Source organism: Fringilla coelebs (genome assembly GCF_963513975.1).
Source record: "Fringilla coelebs genome assembly, chromosome: 6".
Lineage (NCBI taxonomy): Eukaryota > Metazoa > Chordata > Aves > Passeriformes > Fringillidae > Fringilla > Fringilla coelebs.
In genome coordinates, this window is record NC_140034.1 from 39,700,152 (window position 1) to 39,724,122 (window position 23,971).

Consider the following 23,971-nt stretch of genomic DNA (forward strand, 5'->3'; position numbering starts at 1 on the left):
ACCTTTTATGTAACAGCCCTCAGCTCCCTGGCTTCATGAGGAGGAGATTCTGGGCTCTGAGAAGCTCTACAGTCACTGTTGCCAGTTTGATGAGCAGAAAAAATGTGTTTCCTGAAATTTTTTTGAAGAGTTTATAAAAAATAATTCTTATATTAAGTGACATAAATACCTCTGTTCCCTCCCCTCAGCTTGTGAGCTGCAAGAGACAAGGAACATTTTGGGATGAGAGTGGGAGGCAGAAGAGAGAGAATATGGTTTGTTTTCTTATTCTGCCTCCCTACACCCCCAACTCCCCTTTAGCTCCCGTTTGGCCTTAATCTTCATCACATCTCAAAGCTTCTGGTTACAGACTAGAACAAGGTGAGATTTGCATATTATCTAACATAATTTGAGAATAGCAAGTGTTGCATTCTCATTCCAAAGCAACAAGAAACACATTGTCTACTAAATCAGCAACACTCCTCTTATTAGAACTGCTGAGATTAATTTGCTTTTCATGCTTTCCAATAAAGGGAAAGGACTTTAGTACAGAGTTTAAACCAACTCCAGCAAACAGAGTACAATGCAACTCTTGCATTTGTTTATGTATTTCAAGAAATACTGTAAATAATTTGCAGACAGGTGCAAGATTTCACTCTTAAACCAGAAAAGCAAATTCATCATGAACTGAGGCATGAGAAACAACAAGAAGCATGAAATCAAGTGACACCTTAGCATGCACCACTGATACCCTCTGTGTGATTTGTCTGGGGATTTTCTTGATATGGATTTTTCAAATATTTCTCTCAGCCATGTTGAGGGCAAAGACTGAGTTTTATCAAAGCCCTGTGGAAAGACTGGCCTATAAAAACAGAACCATGAGATGCTGGAGAAGGTCTTAATGACTTGGAGAAAGTTATTCCAGTTTGTCCCTGTTTTATTCTCACAATAACGATAATTCTGCCTTCTGTGTTTTATATTTTGTGGCAGGTATGCCAGGGATATCAATCATCTTTACATTTAAATGTCTGCAATAAGAAGCTTTCAAAGCATTTTACCTGTTCATAGTTGCACCCTTCATTTGCAATTTCCTTTATCCAAGTTGGTTTTAGGCATTTCCAAATAAAATAGGAACAAATTCATTCTGCTTTGTTGCTCTTCCCTAATCCACAGCGATTACCAGTTCAGTTAGATTCAGCTTGCATGACAGAAGTATCATAATATGTGACTTTCAGTATGCAGGTGAAAAGCTTTCTCCTGATAGATGCATTTGCCAGTGCGATTCTTCTGAGATGGATTTTTTAAAATAATGCCAGCTTTGTATTATAAAAAAGCTAAACTACAAAGAGCTATCCTATTTTGGGCTGTTGATTAGCTAGGGCGCTGAAGAAAGGATGATTTCATTTACTATAGTACTGACACTAAGCAGTATCAGACTAAGTTCATAATTCTTTCACCTTGCTACAGCAGTAAAATCAAACATCTCCTGAGAAAAAGAATAAATCTATGAAGAAGGCCATTTCCACCTTGTAAACTAAGAATATTTTAAGTATTTCCTGGTGGCACATGTAATAAGGAATTCTATTTTATCAGAAGTTTTTCTAGCTTTTCTTGTAGAAAATCAGATTCTTTGGTTTTAAGCATATAGCACTCTTTGTCCATGTGGCTGCTTCAGCAAACCTTCTGGAGTTTATTTGAACTCCCCCAAGTCTTATCTTACTATCCAGGAAATAGAGCATTTGACACTGATTTGATTTGCACTTGAATGAGAGCATGATATGAACTAAAAATTTAAAAGCCCCAAGTTCCCAGAATCCCAGACTTTGCTGCTAATAAGTGAGGAAGAAAACTGGCTTAAGACTGAAAGGCAAGAGCAGTCTAAATCCCCACAATCAGGAGCGGCCACCAAACAGACACAGAAATGTTGACTTTATCTGATCAGTTTTGTTATTAGAAAAAAAAAAATCTGCCCAAGTCACAAACTTGATACATTTATTAACTTTGGCAACATACACATTGATACACCAAGAAAGGGAAATCTGAAACAAATACACAAAAAGGGCAACATCTTCAGCTGGTGAAAATGGATGCAGCTCTACTGTGTTCAGAGAGCTGAACTGCATTGATTCAAACCATCTGAGGATTACATCTTTTAAAATTTAACCTGCATAGATTTATTTTCTTTTTCTTTTTGGCAATACTTATAGTTACGCCAGTAAGGCACAAGAGCTAGCCCAAGTTAGGTGTCTTAAGGTGATTATGTCTGGGAGGAGTCACTGATCAAACTAAGCCACAGTGTAAACTGGTGAATCTCCTAAAATTAATAGGAGCCACACCTATTTGCAACAATGCCAAGCTTGATCTGTAAGTTACAGTATTAAGGACACAGTATGGGATGAAGAAGCTAAAATATCTAATTTGGGGCAACTGAAATCACTAGTCAAGAGGCCAGAGCATCAGGTTAAAAGAAAAACAGGACAAAGGTCTTGGATAGTACAGTGGGGTAGGATGCAAAGAAGGTAAGAGTGACTGTAGAGACCCCAGAGCACAGTGCTCTCCTCCACTGGTTCACAGCATTCATCTTCCTCGTTTAGCAGTTGCTGGGCTGCAAACAGGCCACTGAAAATCAGTAGTTTCAATCATGCACATCATTATGTGTGTAAAACAATCACATTCAGGATTCTACAAAACCCTGGCCTTTTTTTTCCAGTGAAATAATTTAGGTAATAAATATTCTCCACCCTGGAGCGGTATAAAACTTCTATAAAAATAGAAACAACATTCTTGGTTACAGCAGGTTGCACTTGGAGCAGTTGCTCCCAACTATGTTTTTTTATGTTTTTTTTTTTCCTTTTTTTGAAAAGTATATAATTTATATATATATATATATAAAAAAATCCCATTATCACCCTGGAGGCCTTCACACTCCAACACTCTTTTCTCAGAAAACCAGGACACATCTTTCCTATGGTGCAGAATTCAAGTGTACATGGTTCACTTCAGTGTATGTTTACGTTTCTAGAGAGATTCAAATAATTAACATAGAAGGGTACCACATGCCAGCATAACTGGGAAATTTGGCAATCTGGCCTTTGAAACTTTGCCACCACAAAATTATTTAAATAATACTGACAGATTTATCTGTCTGCCATCAATATGGACAGACTGACATCAACTGTTTGATTTTCAATCTAAGAACTGGAAAGGGCTCCCCTCGGATGTTACACATCAGGCCTTGTAATTCGGAGGTTTGAGATCCCAGGGGGCCCAGTCCCTGGAAATGCCCCAAGATTCCCAACAGATCACAGCACACAAGTGGGGATTTGGACCCGAGATCTCAGGTTTGATGGGTTTAGTGCTCCTCCTGCTGGAGCAGAACACGAAATCCTGACCCCAGGTCTGACCCACCACACATCATTTAGCAGCTGGGCTCCCAGACTGCAGTGTTAGCTGGGGCCCTGGGAAACAGCCTTACAACTCAGGAATACAAAGAAAACAAGGAAAAAGAGATATTATGAGGTAAATCGAACTTCTGTTAAAGACACAGAAATTGTAAACTTCCTCTTGTGACAGAGGTGGATTTTGGTGGTTATAAAATGGAACTCTACACAGATTTCTTGAAACAGCTCAGGCCAGAGTGTCAAAAGTCCTTTGAGCCCCCTAAATCCAGTGAATATCAAAGGCCCTTAGCAATGCACTAGCAATTTCACTGGTGTGCAGAAAAAGTGTGTGTTCAGTTAAGGGGTGCTTTCCATTTTCCTTCAATATAAAAGACAACAGCTTGTACCAAAAGGCAGAAAAAGATTGAATGGCTCAATACTCTGGTTCCGCAGCTCCTGGTTTAGCCTGTTTTGCACTGGTACACACCACCTTAAAGGAAAACTGCAGCAAAGAGATACACCTTATTACTAGACCAAGTCACTGCATGAATTTTGTTCATTAAAAAAAACCAACAAAAAACCTCAACAAAACAGGAAGTTATCATTTCAATAAACAATCAGCACTTACATTATGCTTATGAAAAGGAATTCATAGCAATCTCTGCAAAAAAAGGACATTATTCCACAGAAATGGGCAATGTGATCAACTGTTAAGAAGAAAAATCATCAAAAATTTCTGCAGGTTACCAGGGATCTAAAGTTTATTGTTTTCAGACCCAGATGTATTCATCCAGACTAAGCTGCCTCTACCTTTCCACAAAACCTAGATGAAGTACATAGGTTAAGTTTTCTTATACATAGAGAATTCACTGCATCTCATTAATATTCCACTGTAGACAGAGAGTGAAATTTTCTGGGCAGAGACATTATCTAATAGCTTTATAAAGTGCTGTGTACATTCACACTGCTATATAAAACCTAGTTTATATACAGCAAAGAAAATAAAATAAAAAAAAATCACTGCAGTTTTCCTTTGGCTTGTTAATATGTTCACCCTTTTAGCCCGTCCCCTGCTTTAGAGATGATTTAATAAATGCCCACCGTGGCATACAGCTAAGGAAATTTCAAAGAGCAGATGGGGCACGACAAAGGCTACATGGAGTTGGTTTTTTCTCACCCAGGACTCTGTTCTCCTTGCCCATCTTTGTTTTCATCAGCTGTTCTGTGTTATTTCTGCTTTCCCTTCTCCTCTCTACCCCAAGGCAGTGTGGTGTCAGTTTCTGCTGCTCCCTTTAACCTTCTCTCCCCACCCCCAAGGAGCTGGCATTGGTCCTTCTCAACACACACTCATTACAAACACAGCAAACTTCAAATAAGGGAGGGAAAAAAAAAAACAAAACAAAACTAAACAAAAAAACCTCAGCGATATGGCACCTAAACTCCAAAGTAAAACACTGGAAACAAAAGCACAAACTTGTCCTCCATCCGAAGCAGGATTCTCAGCAGAGGCTGCAGCAGAGTCTTCAAGGGAAGATGTGCCAGATAGAAGGCATGGATCAGCTTCCAGGACTGTAAAAACACAGCCTTAGGGCTTCGAATCACTAAGTGCGCTCCTCTCCAACTTACCAGAAGATCCTTCTCACTCCAGTCCCGGAGGGGAGGGGTGCTCAGTATGGCTTGCTGTCGTTCTTGGAGCGCTTGAGCTGTACTTTCAGCCGCTTCATGCCGATCTGGAAGCCGTTCATTGACTGAATAGCAGCCTGCGCAGAGACAGGATTGTCGTAACTTACAAAACCTGAGGAGAGGAAAACACACAATTACCCCATGCCAGAGCTGCCCGTGACGGCTACTCACAACTGGAAATGCAGGCACTCACAAGGTCAGAGAGGCTTGCATGAAGTGCCATTTTCAGAAGCTCACAACCCTTTCAGACTCCTCATAATAGCTTCTAAAGGCTCTCATTGCTTTCTGTCACATGGAACTTTGGCCAGAAGATATACACAGCTCAGGAAATTAACATTTTTTTTAGTCAATCAACAAAATAAGTACTGCTGTTCATAAGAACTCATACTTGGGAGAAAACCAAACCTGGAAAATGTTCATCCAGATGCAAAAGCTCATTAAAGATACCAGAAAGAAATCACCCTCATGACATTGTGGGAGCAGATTTGTTTGGGGTGAAATAGCTGCCAAGGAAGGGTAGCACTGGTACCACTATCGTGTTTAGGTTGCTCTCAGATGGGAGGTTGTATATGTTTCCTGGAAAAGATTATCCTGAAAATATACTTCTCCAGTGTTTTGAAGGAGACCATTTTAAATAACTCCACTCAATGTCTGGAATGAGAATAACTCCCACTCCAGTCAATGGCTATGTGTCCATATATAAGTGTTATAGCTGAATGTTCAGCATATTTCCGTGCTCACACAAAGCATCAGATTGCCCATATCTTTTGGCTCAAATAGGAAAAAATTCAGGATTTTATGTAGACACAAAGCTATCAAAACCATAGAGAAAGGTGCACCTCTCCTATTCCATCACAAGAAATCTCCATCTGTCAAAACTGTCATTAAAGGTTATGGCACCACAAAAATGCAATATGGTACACACAATAGTTATTTATAAAGATATTAATATAAATAATTCATAATAATAATAGTAATGTACTAAGTAATATATACAAATTATTGAAAAGAAAGGAAGAGGCAAGTGGAAGAACTATCTAAGGATTAGAGTCTGCAAACACAAATGATAATCACCTATCATTCTGAGTTTGAAGGGATCCAAAAGGATCAAGGAATCTAACTCCTAAGTGAATGACCCAAAAGGGGATTGAACCCACAATCTTGGTATTATTAGCACAGTGCTCTAACCAACTGAGCTAATCTCAGTGAGAAATATCTAGGGCCAGAACACTATAACAGGGCACAACAGAAAGAAATTGTGAAAAGCAAAAAGTCACATTGAAAATCAGGAAAATACAGTTTATTGCTGGAAGCATTTGGTTTATTTATTTATTAGGAATATATAGAGATTCCCTACCTACTTAATAGTTAGACTAGACAATATACTGAAAAAGAGATTACTATAAAACCCACCTTTCTACAGATAATGATTTATTAGAATGACAAAATATCCTGAGTTGGAATGGATCCACAAAGATCACTGAAGTTCCTGCACAGGACACCCTGAGAATCAAACTCTTCATCTGAAAGCACTTTCCAAGAACTTGAACTTTGCCAGGCTGGTGCTGTGACCACTTCCCTGGGGAGCCTCTTCCAATGCCCATGCACCCTCTGGGTGAAAAACCTTTTTCTAATATCCAGCCTAAACCTCCCCTGACTCAGCTTCAGGCCTTTATCTCGGGTCCTGTCATTGGTCACCAGAGAGAAGAGATCAATGTCTGCCCCACTGCTTCCCCTTGAAGGAAGGTGTAGATCCAACATACCAAAACACTTGCTTAGATTGGTCTGCTTGTCAATGAAAACTTTGGCAGAGACGACATTTCCAAATGGCATGAACATCTGCAGCAGATCCTGATCCCCAAACTCCTGGGGAAGATGGTAGATAAACAGATTGGCTCCCTCTGGACCTTCAAACAAGTAAGAAAATAAATTCAGAAAGAGCATGGATACCACATACCCACTGCACAAAAAAAGGTGGAAGAGCCAGTCAAGACAAATTTTCTAGATAAAACAATGAAACTGCTGTTTACAGTACTGCAGAGCACTTGATTCCAGAATAAATGAGCATGACCCTTTGCTGGGATTGATCACTCAAATAATTCTAGCTCTTTCTGACCACTTTTGTTTGAACTTTACACATTGTGCCAAAACTGGTTCACAGATATTTGCTGTAATGCCAGCTAACAGTAAGTTTGAATGCTAGCTGTTGACTGAACAAAAAATGGCTATGCAACTAAGTAAACTTCCAAACAAAATACAAATAATCACGTTGCTTGTAATCTGACAGATTCTCTTCTAAACATGCTACATTTTTCTGGAAATGTACTCCTACATTCTACATTACTTTATATCACATATTAAATTTAAGCTGAATTTGTAGAGTGAAAAGACTGGCATAAGTAGCTGTTGGAAGAGGTGAAGGACCCAGAAAACAGTATTAACAAAACCACATCTGCTTCTCTGACAGTGGGATCTGTCAGGGTATGGACTCATATTCTTCTTCCCTCTGAGAACATGCAGGAAATATAATTAAGGAAGCATTTAAGACTAGACAAACACTGTGAGAAACATCCTGTATAAAAACTACTTTGGGCAGCCCTTAGTAGAAAGATCCCACAGACCTTTTTATCCTCAGTAACTCCTGGATTCTAAAATATGACATGAAATAAAAAATCTGCAGGTAAAGTAGGTGCAAGGGCTAAGCTTGCCCTTTTGAAAACCCGTCTCAAGTAGTTTCTACAACTTTGTGCCTACCTTCTTTCTGACTTCCTGCTGCACCAATACTCTGCTGTGTTAAGAGACTCTGGTTATAGAGTGTGGGCAGTGCAGCAGCAGCATATTGCTGGATTCCAGAATAAGCCTGTGTGAGGGCTTCCATTGTGCTACCTGTCCCATTTGAGAGACCACCGCTGCCAAGACCTCCATTTAAGGCTGCCATTCCTGTATAAGAAAGAGGAAATAAAAAATGACTGAGTGCTTCCACTGAGCCAGATCCATAACCTTTCAAATGCTCTGCGCAATTACAGAAAGCAGGGAGCAAAAAAATCACCCCAGAGACCTATCACAGGCTGAGGAATGAGAATCAGCTATTCCCCCAAGGCAGCACTACACATAACTTACCTGCTAAAGAGCTAACGTTGAGGCCTGCGGTAGCACCTGCCAGTGTCTGCAAAGCTCCAAGAGAAGCCATTGGATTAACAGAGGAGCTGCTACTGGAACTTGGTGAGGAACCTGCTATTAAAATAAAACAATTAAACTTCAACTAATATTTTTTAGTCCTGATAATTCAACTTCTTCATTAAGCTATTCCAGTAGAAAAAAAACTAGTAGGGAACAGATCCAGGCAACACAGGATAATTTATGTAAAAAAAACCCCACACAACTTGATTGATCATACTGCTTATATGATCTTACATAAGAACATATATGTTATGTTCTAAGCCCTTCCTTATACATTTTTTAAAATTTCTACTTCATCATAACATCTACTCTTTGTAGCAATAATAATGTCATTAAGTATAAGACATGTATAATTGAGACATTATACAAATGTTGGTTCTGTATCTCAACATAAGGTAACCAGCAGTGATGCCCTGTTTCCTGCTGCCTAAAGTAAGAGTCACTTGCTATGTATTAACATATATCCTTGAAACATCACTCAAAGTGAAAAAGACCTGCAACATAGGTACTAGGGACATTAAAGAAAGCTGAACATATGGTTTTCCCATACTGCCAGAACAGGAACACTACATGCCCAGATTATTTTGACACATTAAATAATTTTCTATTAAAAATCCTGCTGCCACAGCTGGGGCTAGGACTGAGAGAAGTCTTGAAATATACATCCAAAAATAGTCTGTCCTCTATTCCAGCAACATCTTCAACTACATTGACTCAATTAGAAAAGTCTACCAATATAGTATCTAGGACAGTAACAGCTTACATGGCTCACCAAATTCTACACCAGGTAGAGTTAGTTCTACAGAAGTCAACATCAAAATCCTAAGAAAAAAGAGCTGGTATGTCAAAAGAAAAAGAAGTTCATATTGAGGTCAGCTACAAAGATTTATGGACATGACAAAATAAGAGATGCATAGTATTTTTATGATTATATAGCAGTGGTTTTTCTAACAGCTTTGTATACTACTGCAGAAGAAAAGCTATGTGTATTGCTATTAACCAAGATGTTTATATCTCCTGCACAAGATGCACTAGAAAATATTTATGGCTGCTAAAAATTAAAAGATACTGAAGACTGATGCTGTAGAGGCATCTTGTAATCTGCTTGCAAGAAAGAATTTATCAGTTTGACCAAGAAGGTAAGAGAAGAACTGAATGTGAGGCATTTTCAGTTTTCCTCATGTTGTTGTGATTCTCAATTATGCCGCATACATCCATTAAGACGTTTAAAAGACTTGTTAGCATCTTTCAAGCAGTTTCACACACGCTACATATTTACCATTTCATGTTTGCAGCACTAAGTCTCTGCTGGGGTGGGATATTGGAACAATTTAAATGGAATACAGCCTAATGACCCCTTAACTAAAGTAGGTATACCTAACCAAAGCTGCATGAGAACCAGAGAGCTGCACTTCATACCACTTTTTGTAATAACAGATGGAATGACAAACCTCCTCTAGCAGATGCTAAGACAAACTGTCCTAATAAATCAAAAACTGAAAGATAATGTCCCAAATTATTTTAAGATGTTTACTCTGATGAAAAGAGACACTTCCTGTCTTATTATCAGTAGCATATTAAATGTTGGGAAAACACAGGGAACAAGTTACAGTATAATCCTCAAGCTGGTAGAAAAATTAGCACAGCTGGCTGAATAAAATCCAGAGTTCAGAAACCATACAGTTACCTTGATTTTAGAATATCACTTGTTTCTGCAACACTTCCTTGCTGATCTTTATAAGTCAAAAAGACACCATATTTGACAGATGAGAACACCATTTTTAAAACCCTTTCAAACCTATCCCAAATAAAGTAGCAGCAGCTAGGGAAAAAAATGCTAAAGAACAAAGTGAGAAGGAAAATGGATACCTTCCTTACTTTAAAAGGCTGTGATTTTGAATGAATTAAGGCAAACCACTATAAAAAGCTGATCACACAGTTATTTTAGTTTAGCTGCCTTTATCAGAAATTTCTTCAGGCAAAACAAGAAATGCTTTAGTACTGAAAATGCTGAGAAAACCAAAGACTTGTCTGTATTTTGTTTATCCTGTGCACATAGGAATTGAAGACAGCATCCCATTTCTGATGATGACAAAAGGCAGATAAGTAATGGTAGAGCAGAAATACAGGCCAATTACAAAGGAATGCTTCATTTGTACAGCCTATATACCAACAGAGCCATCTGTGAATGTAGGATTTTTTCAGCCAAAGGCAATGTCTCTGTAATAAAGTTACAATTTTCATTCATTAATTTCAGTGCAATGTGAAAACCAAATTTCTAAGGCACAACTTTGGCAAATTAATCATGCACTATGCTAAGAAAAATCTGGTTTTTAGTTTTAAATGATCAGGTGACAACTTGACCTGATATCCTGCAATTCTGTTCTTGAAATATCTAATGCCTGTTTTTTTCCTTATTCATCTTCATCACAACACTCATGTATTTGTAGGCTGTAATCATATCCTTCTCACATGTCAGTCTTCTATTTTTCAGACTATTCCTAATAGTAAAGGAGTTCCACTGTTCTAGTCATAATTTCTGTTCTTCTTTTTTCTGTGTTATATTTTAGATCAGAAAAGAGAACAAAGCAATGGGGATGGGAAATTAATATTGTTTTATACATGTTCTTTACTTTATCCCTAATTCTTAACATTGTTTCTGTGAAGTTTTGGTGCATTGTTGGGAATTTTTCTTGCTACTAAGGTTGTTTTCTTAGACCTATATACTGAGTTATATCTAGTAAAAAGGTGTACTCAAACAGAAGTAGCTGAAAATGCTTAAGAAGGTTTTAAGAAAATTTGAATATGTAATAAAGAACAGCTTTGTAGAAAGATACTGAAAGACATTATAAGAAAGAAAATGAAACTCAGACAAGGACATGAAGTAACAACTTAGTGTTCTCTCAGGTAGCATCCAATCAATGACTTAAAGAAAAGTTAAATTCAGGCAATGAATCTGACTGAACTGTACCTGAATTAGTTCCAGTAAAACCAGAAATATTCTGCTATCTCTGAAAACAATTTTGCCAGAGACACACCAAGGCCAGGAAAATCATCTAAGCTTTGAGGTTGCCTTTAGAAGGAAGAGAAATAGAAACATACCTCAGTGTTTGCAACCATTCTATTTTCCTCTGAAGCAGATAATTCTTATTGGTGCTCAAGTCAAAAAGATGGCATACAAGACACTCCTAACCTGAGATACTTCTATAGTACTTCCTTGGATGTTCCCTTCACAAGGCAGCAGTTTGAGTTTATTTACAGCCACAGTCTCTGCAACGACTATGTAACAGCAGAAGACTGTTCAGTTCCAAGAGCTGATCTTCAGCAAGGCTGAAGGTTTTACTTCACCCCATCCTACATCAAAATACACAACTTGGATAGTGCTTGGAACTATCTAAAGAAATTTGTCTGAAATGGGTAGGAAGGCAGCCCAACAACAATATGTAACACCTCTGAGTTCCACCATTCCAACATGTAACCCATCTGTAAGTCCATGGACTGCACTGTGTAGACTTCCAAGCTCCCCAAATACAAATGGTATCAGTGCAGATGAAAGAAAGTCAAGAAAGCAACTATGCAGAAGGACTGTCTGGATTTTTTCACCAATTATGCAATTTGAGCAGAGATGTCCAAATAAGACTCAGGTGAACATTTGGATGACAGATGGAGAGAAGTCAAGGAGTTAGTCATCTCATCTGCAGTTAGGTTTAAGAGGTTATCACAGTAGATGTTGCCATATGTCCCCCAGACAAGGCAGGCACTTACTAACACATGGTACTGAACTGCTATATACTGAATTTCTTCAAGGTCTGGGTGTGGTTCAGGAGGGATAGATGTTATCTGTGTGTAGCCCAACACCCTTCTATGTGAACATAATCAGAGTGAATGCACATATGAATATTAAACAAAATAGAATCTCAAGTTTACTTGAAGACTAAAGAGTCAAAAAGTTGTATAATTACAGGAAGTATCCTGGGATTGAATGTGTCTGTACACATTTAGGCTTCCCCTCTATCCCAGTTTGAGTGTAGTTCTAAAAGGTGAAGCATATTTATTTATACCTCTAACAAAAGGCACTAGAACTGTTTCAGAATTTGATGCCAGTGACTATTTACAGACAACATGCCCTCAAACTTTTTATTTCTTTTGGAAAAAGGTAATTTTTACTCTTCAAAATTATACTTGGAATTAGGTTTAAAGAATAATGCAATAGTGTGTGCTTCAGGTTACAGGCCTGTGAAGAGTTAATTGATAAATCTGTATAGGGTATTAACACAAATGATCCACCATGATAACTGAATTGTTGACACCACCATTTAGTGATATTACTGATGATCAGAAGGTTATTTGAATTCAGCACAGAAAATGGACTGCTTCCCATCCCTGAGCCCCTTCATAAGCATGATAAAAAATGGAACAGAGTCCTGAAGTATGGAACAGAGTCCTGAACTATGAAGTTCTGTGGAACAGCCAAAATTCACAGAGGGGAAGCTAATTCCAAAGAATCACTGAATAGTAGCATAACTTCATTTGAAAGGTTGAAAGAACAGAGGTTGAAAGAACCTCTGTAGATTATCCTGTCTAACAGTCTGCTCAGAGCGGATCTAGCCTCTGAATCTGAAAATGTCCTTTCTGACTGAATTCTCAGTCTCTCAAATTATGGAGATTTCACAGCCCCTCTGGCACATTTTTCCTGAGCTTGATCACTCTTGCCAATAATTTTATTTTTCTATCTAATCAGAATTTTCTTGGCTGCAACTTGTGTCCATTGCCCTTGTCCTTTCACTGCACACTTCTGAGAAGAGGCTGTCTCTGCTTTTTCTAGCACATCTGACATTTGAACTTCACAACCTGCCAGCCCTTCTCCACCTCAACAAAACAGAGAACAAACTTGCTGCAGCCATCAGACGACACAGCCAGTAAGGAAATCTTAGTTCTAAATGCCAATCTCAACAAATTGTAACCTGACAAAGCATGAGGAAATATAGGAGAAACTGTCAGATACATTCACCTTTATGCTTCCTTTATGATGAAGAAGCATTAGTGGGTTATAAATGCAGCGCTTCTGTAGTCTGAACTCTTCATAATTTTTGGTTTGTTCTCTTTTGTTTTTAAATTATAGAGTAGGATACATAGCTGTGAGTCAAGATAAATTTAAAAATTTCAATCTTTTAATAATTGCAGACCACAAAGTTTTTATGTAAAAATCGTCCTGCAACAGAACACTCTTTGGACTAATTATTTCTTGGGAATTTCTTTAAGTAGACAACTGTGCAAAGCACCCATGATTTAACTCCCAATCATGTGGCAGAAGGTTTTCTAAACAGCTTTTCCTTGTAATCTCTTTATAATCTCTTAGCCTGGCTCCTTGGTCCTCCTACACAACACAAAATCTACCTGTGGAAATTTAAAACCCCCTCCCCTCCAACCTTCTTTGGCCTCTCACAATCACAGGTGAGGATGTCAACTCTGTAGGACAGAAGCCAGAGATGCTGGAAAACCGACACCCTGAAAATACAGGGTCTCCCTTCTCATGCCAGAACTTAGTAATAACTGAAAATAGGACATAAATAACTGAGCACAATACTGATCCTCATTTGTGATAAAAACTCAGTAGCCTGCCATAAGCACAATTGAATTTATTTTTAGTTTTTTGCTTCTTGCATTTAATGATCACATTTAACAATAAGACAGCAAAAGAATACTACTTGGACATTCTAGTATCTCTGGTTAATATACATAACCTAAAGTTAAAAAAACCCAACTCAAACAAAACACAAAAAAGGCAAGCAAAAGGAGGATACTGATTTTTATGTGCAACTCATACACTAAATTCTAGACAACTACTTTCCAGTAGAAGTGCTAGGTGTCTGTTTATTCTGCTTTTGTGAGGAAGTTATAATATTCTTGTCTTCATTAAAGGAATATAAACTGTACTGTTCTAGTGCACAGAATGCTTTACCTCATGCTAAAGTCATTTTCTCTTTCCATATTGAGAGGAAGAGGGTGTATTTACCTGTGCCTGCTTAAAATCACAGATAAACCAAATATGTAACAAGATTGTAATAATATGACTGGAAGGAGGTCACCTACCTTCTGCTTCATGATGACCTCAAAAATTCTTTTTACTCTAAATTAATCTGACCATTTGGAGGAAGAGACACAGCAGGCAAAAAGGCTTTTGCTAGTGGCAAAGATATCTATCCTAAACAGAGGCCAGTGAATCCACTAGTAAACTGTTTCTCTATTAAAGATCAACATGAAAGGGACAAAAAGGGATAGACAAAAAGGTGACATCTATCCTGAAAGGACTCGCGGAGCAATGCAGGTCAGGCTAGAGCAGGGGCAGTCTCTTACCTGAGCTGGTGAGCACACTCAGGGGGCTGCTGGAGGAGGTGAGCGCAGCGGTGCCGCTCGGTGTGTTCTGAGCCGCGCTGGCCGCAGCTGCCAAGGCGGCCAGGTTCTGTAACTGCATGGCGTTCAGTCCTGCAACACAGGGAGCAATGCGAGTGTCTCCTGGCACAGCCACGGCACCCACGTGCAACACAAACAGCAAGAGCGCCACGAGGGACCAACGCCAAGGAGCTTAAAAGCAACAGGCTTAATACCAGTCACTGATCTTTTCTACATTGCAGTTCCTTGCTATAACTGAAAGTCCTTTTCTTTGCCCAGATAGATGTGATTCTGGAAAAGGCCAGGTAGTCATTACGCCAGGTGGAGACTCCAAAGGACAGAAATTTTCAACCAGTGCTCTCTCCAGCCAACAAAACACAGGAGTTAAGCCAGGGTCTGAGAGCTCATGTGCAAGCTACAGAACTTGCCTAGACACCAGGCCAATAACTTCTCCCACTCTTATGTCCCTCCACACTCTTTGTACGTGGACAGCAGTAACTGCAAAATTCTTTCCTGAAGGCCTCACACCACAGAGGCCACAAAGTCATGGCTTCAGCCCACCATCATCTGAGTATCGACATGTTTTGTTTGGTCCCCCCGGCAGCCAAGAAGCAACAGTCAATTGCGAGACAATTGTTAAGTGGTAACTTGTGACCACAAGATCAACCAATGCATGTGTACGCTGGTCAAACCCACTGGAAAGGAAAACAGCAAACCTCAGGCATGTTGTGTGTAGGGAGCAAGGAATACTGCAGGGGAGAGAGGGACCCCTGTGTTTATGAATTTTACTGGTCAATTTATTCATCCGACTCACCTTCATTTTGAGCCACCATTTTTGAATGAAACCATTTGGTCAGTACTGACTGTATTTTGCTCTCTTTTTCTGCCAGAGGATCCATTAGAATGGATCTCCTCCTGAATTTTAACCATCTTTTGGTAGACCAGCTCCATTCTTCCAATTCTGCCTCCCCTCACTTTTCCCTTTTTTTCTGTTTTTTGTCTCTATCTTTGATTATTTAAACAATTCCTCCTCTCTTCATCTGACTTCAGACAATCCCTAATATTTATTCTCAACATAATTAGAAACAAAACTAAATTAATCACCCTTCATTTAAAAACATTAGAACATCCTCAACAGAGGTTGTATTTCATCTCTTAGATCAGTAAGACCTTGAGAGCAAAGCACACATCTCAAATAATTAAAACCTCAGTTTTGTAATTTAAGCAGTAAACAGACAACATAAAAATGTGACAATGTATTAAAAACAAATTATTTTCTAAAGTACTTCTAATACCTTTAGTATAGTTTGTTTGGTTTTTTAAACTCTTTTTCAATTGTTTTCTGTTTGTGGCAGGATCTGTTTCCTTTGGCAAATTTAGCTCCCAGAAACAAGTGGATTCTGCCTTTATTTAGATTCTCAAAATTCCATTGTAAAATAAAAGCATGAAGTTAAAATCAAGACGTTTTCTATTTTGCTTTTACTGTGCTACAGAGGGTTAAAAGTGCAAGTGTTGAAGCTAATGAAGAACAGAGCAGCTTGCTCCTTACTGAAGCAGTTTGTCATGTGCACACTGCACCTGTCCTCTTGTCATCACACTGTTTTCCCATCTGCTTTCAAACAGCATTGAGATTAAATTTTGTCTGCGAAGTCTGATAAAGTGTGGAATCTAATAACCTACTTAATTTTTCTTTCTATGAATTTCAAGAAAGGAGATTAGCTGAGATATTATCAAGACCTTAAAACACAACTTTTGGTAGGGAGTCATGGATTTGGAATAACCATGCAACATACTATTTATATGTCTGGATTTAAAGTTTTTAAGGCGTGGTGTGGGGTTTTTTTTTGGTCTGTTTTTTGTTTTGTTTTGTTTTGCTTTTTAATAGTGTAGAAAGAATTACCCTGGCAACTTCTCAATCTCAGATAGTTATTCCCTTCCCTCTCCCCCAGTCCTTACTGCTGTGCTTTCTTCTTTTTTATATCTTGTTTTTAAGCAGACACAAGAGGCGGGAAAGGTAGGACCATGTGCACAGCAAAATCATTTATAGATCAACCCCGCACAGGATATCAGTGAAACGTTTTTTTTTTTTTTTAAATTGCTTTTTGCATGAGTCTTAGATCTAAGAGCTCTGAAGAGGTCTAACATTAAAGAAGCCAACGTAGCAAGCTGAATTTGGAACTTCCAGTATAAATCAAAATTCTTACAAATGAAAATATAACACCTTGCAAATGCCTGTAATTGTTACTGATGGGTGCACCAGCCAACACAAGTCTGACCTACAAAGGCACTTAAGGATGAACTTCTGCACAGAAAGGGCACATGATACTGGCAACTACCATTAAACTCCAGGAGGCAATTTGAAAAGTCGAAAGTCTTCAGTATTAAAATCAAAACTATAGATTTCTCTCCCAGCAGAAGAATTAGGAGAACGCGGTGAATGGAGTCACTAACATGTGTTTTATTACTCCCAACTGTGTGAAGACAAAAGGGACAGCAATTTACAGCTCCAGGACTGTTATACTCAGTGAATATTCTGACTAGCAGCCCACATCAAGGAATTTGGCTTTTATCTATGAAGCTGATTTTCCCTAACAGTAATGGCATAATGAACTGTAATTCAAATGAATGAATAAAAGAATCTGAATGAAACACTAGCTCACATTCCTAACAACAATGTATTTCCAACTTAAATGCTCTGTTCTTAAATGTATTGAAAATGGGAAAACTAAGAATCCAGAATCACTGAAAACTTGTGCATTAGTGAGTACCTATTTCAAAAACACAGTTCTTCACATATGCACCTGTTTGAATGAAAACAAATGCAGAGAGCATTCTTTTTGCTACCCATAAGGGAAGATAATTTTAAATGCCAGAGGTCGGGGAGATACCACTACTTACCTTGGGGACAATAGTTAAGTAAGATTAAGAAGGAACATCCACACTTGTAGCAGAGAATTCCTGTCATTTCAAAGGAGTAGGCAAACACAGGACTACTTATTTCAAATGCAATTAAAATGCCTACAGACTTTCGGCTACTTTTTCTACCCTTGTCCTCTTTTGTTTGGCACTGAATTTGTCTTCTGGTGGAAGAAAACTCACCTCCCATTGGGTGGAGGCTGCTCAGTGTGTTCAGGTTCCCAGATGAAGCAGCTGCTGTCTGCTGAAGGAGCTGCAAATAAAGCTAGACATTACACCAAAAAACAAAACAAGAGTGAGAGTGAGGGCTTGCTCTGCTTCTGGGAGAAACTGCATCACACCACAGCCAGAGCGCCGTCACAAATGAATTCCTGCAGCCCATGCACCACATCACAGCAAAGCGTAAAGAGAATTCCCTGAACACCACAGCCAGAGCACCACCACAGTGAAGCTCCATGTAGCCCATGCAGCACTTTGCAGCCAAAGCAACAACACAATGCTTTCCTCACTCAACATCAGCAATGCTGAGGGAAAATTATAGCCAACACACCAAGACAAAACTAGTAGAATCAGTAGCGAGAGAGAATTCTTATTCAAAGCATCTAAGGCAGGATTACCAACCCTAAGGATATGCTACCTCAAAACAGACTGTACAGCTGACACTGCCAGCATGGGCCAAATGGCAATGCCAAACCAAAATGAAAGAACCATCAGGAGAGGGAACCTCCTCTACACTCCTTATGCACAGCAGACATAAAAGACATTTCAAGCTTCAGCTCAGAAAGCTTTTAGAGATTTCCAAATCCTTTTTCTATTAACTAGCTGTTATTAAAAAAATTCCAATCTACCAAAACTAAAAAAGTAGTAAGAGAATTGTCCCATTTCGACTGTACACCATACCAAGAATGAGATGAAATTTTCCTTTTCTGTTCCTCAGCCTTAATATTACATGAATACAGTTGTCAGAGCTACTCTCGCAACTCTCATGAGTCACAGCACATCAGTTTTTTAAAAGTTCATCCTTTAGGAACCCAGCAAAATCAACTGAAATGAAACGGTAGTCTACCCTCTGTTACGTTATTTTTGCTAAACAGCATAGCTCCTCTCTATTTTCTGTAAGGGTTTGCTTTTATTTGGTTGGTTGTTGTTTGGGTTAATTTACTCCGCTTCCAATCTGATCATCTTTTCTATTTGGACAGTACCAAGTACTGTTCCAGGTTTCACTGGAAGAGGATGACAGAAATAAAAGAAAATGATAAAGGAATATAAGAACTATCAGATAGATATGAAAAGGGCATTTATATGGTAAACATTGAGGCAGTACTATATAATGGAAAAGCACATTCTATAGAATGCAGCAGAAAAAACCCAAGGTTTCAGTAATTAGGGCTACTCTGACAGGGGTTGAAATCCTCCTATCAAAGTATCCCAACTAGATGAGAACACATAACACGATTTCAGCCTTCTCATCCACAAAATGGGGATTAAGAACACAGCTCCCATCTACCAAGAGTCTTCTAAAAATGAATATATTAAACACTGCAATAAAGTCAGACACTCCAATCCCTGAAGAGATGAAAAGAACCCAAATCAGAAACTCACTGCTAAGTACTGGGGTCCAAGTGTGTTGAGACCAGCCAGGTTTCCCCATATTGAGGCAGCACTGATCTGTTGCATTTGTTGCTGAAGTTGCTGAGCAATTCGTTTCTGCTCTTTGTCCTTCTGCGTGTCTGCAAATTTTACAACAATGGGAGAAGAGCAACCCTGCAAACAGCAATTCAAACAATTACATACTTGCTATCCCTAGCAGTCACAAAAATACTGAATTAAGACCCAGTCATTGGAATCATTCCCCTCCTCCTCTATGCATACATACAGACATATATATATATATTCAAACAGAACATTTCATCAAAGGCTCAAAATCTTGTTTGCTTTTAATTTTATTTTGTATTTTGGTATTTTCTCTGCAGATGAACTTTCTATCTCCAACTCTAAAAATAGAGCAAAACAAACACAAGGGTCCAGGAGCAGTTTTTGTGAAGCAACACACAACTGCACTTGTCCTTCTCTCTGCTCTCTACTCCCTTAAACTCCATAGTGACTGCCTGACAATTACAGCTGTTCCTGACACCCACTAACTTGTTTTACCTCCATGGTTTGTGCTTGGTGCATTGCTTTGATTGCTGTTTGTGCCATGGCTCTTGTTGTAAAAGTCACAAATGCACAACCTGGGGAAAAAACAAAAAGGAATGAAGTTGTTCACTACCTCCACAATTATTGAGATGAATACAGGAACGAAAATGCTTACTGGATAGGGAGGGGGTGTAGGTGGGAATCACAGAAAAATGTCAAATGCCAGGTTGAGTTGCAAAAGGCAGCATCCAGCATCCTCAAACTGCCAAAAAAGTTTCTTGCTTTGCTTACCTCGGCTCAGGCCATCTGGGCCCCGCAATATCCTGCATTCTTCAATCTGCCCAAAGGGGGAGAACATCACTCGAATGTCATTTTCATTGCACTTCTTGGATATCATTCCAATAAACAACTTCCTATCTTCTACTGCTAAGGAAGCAAAAGATAAAGAGTATTACCAGCAAATATGTGCTTACTAGATCTTAGGTCTTCTCTGTTAACCGCAATTATTTCCCTTGTCTTTAGGATATGGGCTTATCAAAACCAGATACCCAATAATGGACTGTGTCTTCAGTTTAAGAGGAAGCATATGAGGTACTTCAATGAACCTGACAGATGTCTGTTTTATCATTTTATGTTTATGGTTTGCTGACAATTTTTAGCCTGTTGAGTCCGTGAACAACAGGAATGTAAAAAAAAAAAGAAAAAAAAGTATGTCAGATTCTGCACTTCCCTGTCTCTCTTCAGTTCTGGATGAGGCAAGGCTTGAACGTGGTTTACTGTACTACTTTCATTGTCTTTCCTCTGCTTATTCTATCTTTAGACTACCAACATATACCTAACTGCATATAAACAAGCAAGTGAACTGTAGAAAGCTTCTTTTTAGCCTCATGCCAATCACCTAAATTTAGATATGCCCATTTCCTCATGCTCCTCTCTCAAGAGTGGAAGCAACAGCAGTTGCTAAAACCGAACACTTTTACTTCTGTTAGTGATACGCCCATTCTCATCTGCACCAAAAGCACAAAAATAACACCTCAAATCAAACCATGGACTGTGTGGTGGCTCTAAACACTGATGCCATTAAAAATATTACAGTTGAAGAATAACTTTCAGTGCACAGACTATTTAAAATAAATGGTTTAGAAAGGCATTTCTCTTAATTTTTCAGTTAGTTGTTACTAATGTCAGCTAAAGGTCACTTGAGTGAGTGGGGTAAATCTAAATTCAGAACAGATTTTTATACTCTCGATTTACTTATTTAAGGACGCTGATCACCTCTGAAACACTTTCTTTTAAAGGATGAAGTGAATTATTCACAATATCACTTGAAAATATAAACCAGTTATACAATATTCATCACAATATAAAATGATGAAGACTCTAGCACATTTTAAAGCTTCCAAAAAGTCTTCTCCTATTCAATGCTATAGTGAACAGAAATCAACTTATTTGTTGAGTCTTCTGTGATGCTGGAAAGGAAGACACCAAACTATTCCAGCAGACATGACTTTAACCGGCCATTAAATCTTAATGTACTCAATTTTCTGGTCTTAGAGCAGAAAGCTGCTTTCAAATCCTTTTAGCTGACCATTTTAGTTCAAGAGATCTAGAATCCCTTGTCTTGGTGGCAAGTTCAAATACTCTCATAACTAATGCATTCTTATTTATTGTTGTCACCTTCACTTTTTATTAACACTCAGAGTTAAATAATAGCTTCAGAAATAACATCCTAAAATTCCACTGAATGCTTTTTTTAACTTTCCATTATTTTCCCAGGATATTTGTATGTGTGTTTCTATGTAATGCAAGGTTAGTTTTAGTTTGGAGAACCTATTCTGTTCTCCTCCCAAAAATACTTCAAAAGAATGACTCCTTTCTAGATATATTTACACAGGAACATGTCCTGTATACCCATGGAGGAATCTGCAGATGGAATTACTCCTACCACATGTAACTCATACATTCCCTCTTCTATTTTTCTATTATATTAAGGGATAAGCTTTCCCAAACCAGGACTATCTTCTCCATGATGCAACACCAACTACTGCAAACGAAGAAAATAAAATTCAGCTGAGCCTAGAAAGGCTGAAACTACAGGATGCTAAACGCTTTCTTTGATTAGATTGCAGCAATACAGATACACACATATTTGAACATCTATGTATGTAGGTACATAAAGGAAAGGCATTTCTCATAAGGAAATGCATGGATAAATGATCATTTACCCAGTGGTAGATGATAAATTCTTAATCCATCTGAAATAGCCAATGTGCAGAAATATTCAGTTTTTCTTCTCTACTGAACTGCTGTTTATTCTCAACCATCTCTTGTATGCTACAAGTAGTATTTTGACTCCCACCTTAGCTGCATCAGACTTTGCTTCCCATTGGGCAAACACTTGAAAAAGCATTTCTAGATTTCATAAATATATAGAATAGATTGGTGTAGAAAGGACCTTAAAGATCACCTTAGTTCCTTTGACTAGACCAGGCTGCTTAAAGCCCCAACCAGACAGGTCTTGAACACTTCCAAGGATGGGGCACCCACAGTTCTTTTGGGTAATGTGTTCAATGTTTCACCATCCTCACAGTAAAGCATTTCTTCATAAAATCTTCTCTAAATCTCTTTCAGTTTAATACTGTGATCCCTTGTGCTATCACTATACTCCTAGATAAACAATCCCTCCACATCCTCCTTGTAGGCCCCCTTCAGGTACTGGAAGGCTTCTAGAAGGTCTCCTGGAGCCTCCTCTTCTCCAGGTGGAACAACCCCAACTCCCTCAGCCTGTCCTCATAGGGTAGGTGTCCATCCCTATGATTATCTTGATGGCCCTTCCCTGAACATGCTTCCCAGGTCCATGTCTTATGCTGGGGGCCTCAGAGCTGGATGCAGTACAATAGATGGGGTCTTACAACAGCAGAAGGAGAATCATGCCCTCAACCTGTTATTCCCTCCTTTAGATACAGCCCAGAATATGACTGGTTTTCTGTGCTGCAAGTGCACACTGCATGTTTATATTAATTTTTTCAGCCACCAAGTCCTTCTCAGGGCTGCTCTCAATCCACTCATCACTCAGCCTGCATCCATGTTTGCAGCACCTTGTCCTTGCTGAACTTCATGAGGTCAACACAGGCCTGCCTCTCTAGCCCATCAAGGCTCCTCTGGATGGCTTCCTTTCCCTCTAGGGCATCAACCACAGCACTCGCTTGACATCACCCATAAGCTTGCTGAGGATGCACTCAATCCCACTGTCCATGTCCCCAACAAAGATTTAAACCACCTTAGTACAAAGAAGAACTCACTGGATGTTTCCCTAACTGACAACATGGTTCTACCACAAGCAGCAGCGGGAGAGATACTCTGAGTCATGGAATTTGAGAGACATCACTCACACTACCTATTATTGAAAACACACCTTTCTGATTTCACTTTTTGTTCTTTTGAAAAACCAGGCCTCCAATTCAAGACTTCATCAAAAGCCATTAAGCAAAAGGGAAATCCTCAAGCTTTCTGACTTGATGGCACAAATGATGACACCAAACTGGGACTTAAGTAAAGCTTACCATTACTCTTTTCACTGTCAGCTGGTTTCATCTGGATAGGATGGTGCATCTAAAATGTAAAAAGATTATTTAATCCCAGATACATCCACTTCATACTGTATGAAATACATCCCATAAGAATTGTGAAAGAAAGAAATTATAGCCCAAATTGCCTCAAGAGAGGTGCATATGTAACACTACAAAAATTCCAAGAAAAGGCTTTCCTAATTATATGTCATCATTCCTCCTCAGAGTATTATAAAAGCCATTTTCACCCACTTCACTGCCATATCATTCTTTTATATACTCCAAAATTCCCATAAGATCTGTTATTATTTACATCTCACAACACTGATCTTTTGAATAGTTTTTTACAACATTATTTTAGGGCAACATAATATGTTTGTGCTTCAGTGGTGCTGGAGCTCAGAGAAACAAGACAGAGCGGTGAAGAAAGCAGAGCTCTCCGCTTACCCCTGGGAGGATCTTCATGTTGTGAAGAGCATTCTGTGCTTCTAGTGCAGCTTTACGGGTATAAAATGTAACAAAACAGCACCCTGCAATTGAAACAAAATGTTAGCCAGGAAGGAACACCCAGTCTTGGAGTGCTGTACAGAAATTGCAAGCCCTTTTTCCATCCTTCCAATGCAAAATGTATGATAAGTAGAAGAGGTTAGGTGCTTAAACAGGTAGGTGCTACTGTCTGCGACAGTTTTAAGAAAGATTTCCAAGTGTAATAAAATAGAATATTTTTAGAACTGA

At 38.8% G+C, this 23,971-nt stretch overlaps 1 protein-coding gene across 10 annotated transcripts in view; it reads right to left on the reverse strand.

Annotated features, from left to right (window-relative positions):
* Positions 1 to 23,971, reverse strand: part of CELF1 (CUGBP Elav-like family member 1) — a 58,768-nt gene that overhangs the window by 3,753 nt on the left and 31,044 nt on the right. For 3 of the 10 annotated variants that reach the window (XM_084208657.1, XM_084208664.1, XM_084208659.1), the window contains exons 4-14: positions 23,684 to 23,766; positions 23,231 to 23,279; positions 19,959 to 20,093; positions 19,683 to 19,762; positions 19,134 to 19,295; positions 17,715 to 17,796; positions 14,580 to 14,708; positions 8,163 to 8,276; positions 7,797 to 7,982; positions 6,806 to 6,949; positions 4,986 to 5,154 (exon numbers count right to left, since the gene is read on the reverse strand). In XM_084208657.1, the coding sequence (XP_084064783.1) occupies positions 5,027 to 5,154; positions 6,806 to 6,949; positions 7,797 to 7,982; positions 8,163 to 8,276; positions 14,580 to 14,708; positions 17,715 to 17,796; positions 19,134 to 19,295; positions 19,683 to 19,762; positions 19,959 to 20,093; positions 23,231 to 23,279; positions 23,684 to 23,766 (1,292 nt within the window). In that variant the 3' untranslated portion in view covers positions 4,986 to 5,026. The remainder of the gene's footprint in view (positions 1 to 4,985; positions 5,155 to 6,805; positions 6,950 to 7,796; positions 7,983 to 8,162; positions 8,277 to 14,579; positions 14,709 to 17,714; positions 17,797 to 19,133; positions 19,296 to 19,682; positions 19,763 to 19,958; positions 20,094 to 23,230; positions 23,280 to 23,683; positions 23,767 to 23,971) is intronic. The other 7 variants (XM_084208658.1, XM_084208666.1, XM_084208665.1 and 4 more) reach the window with 7 other exon arrangements.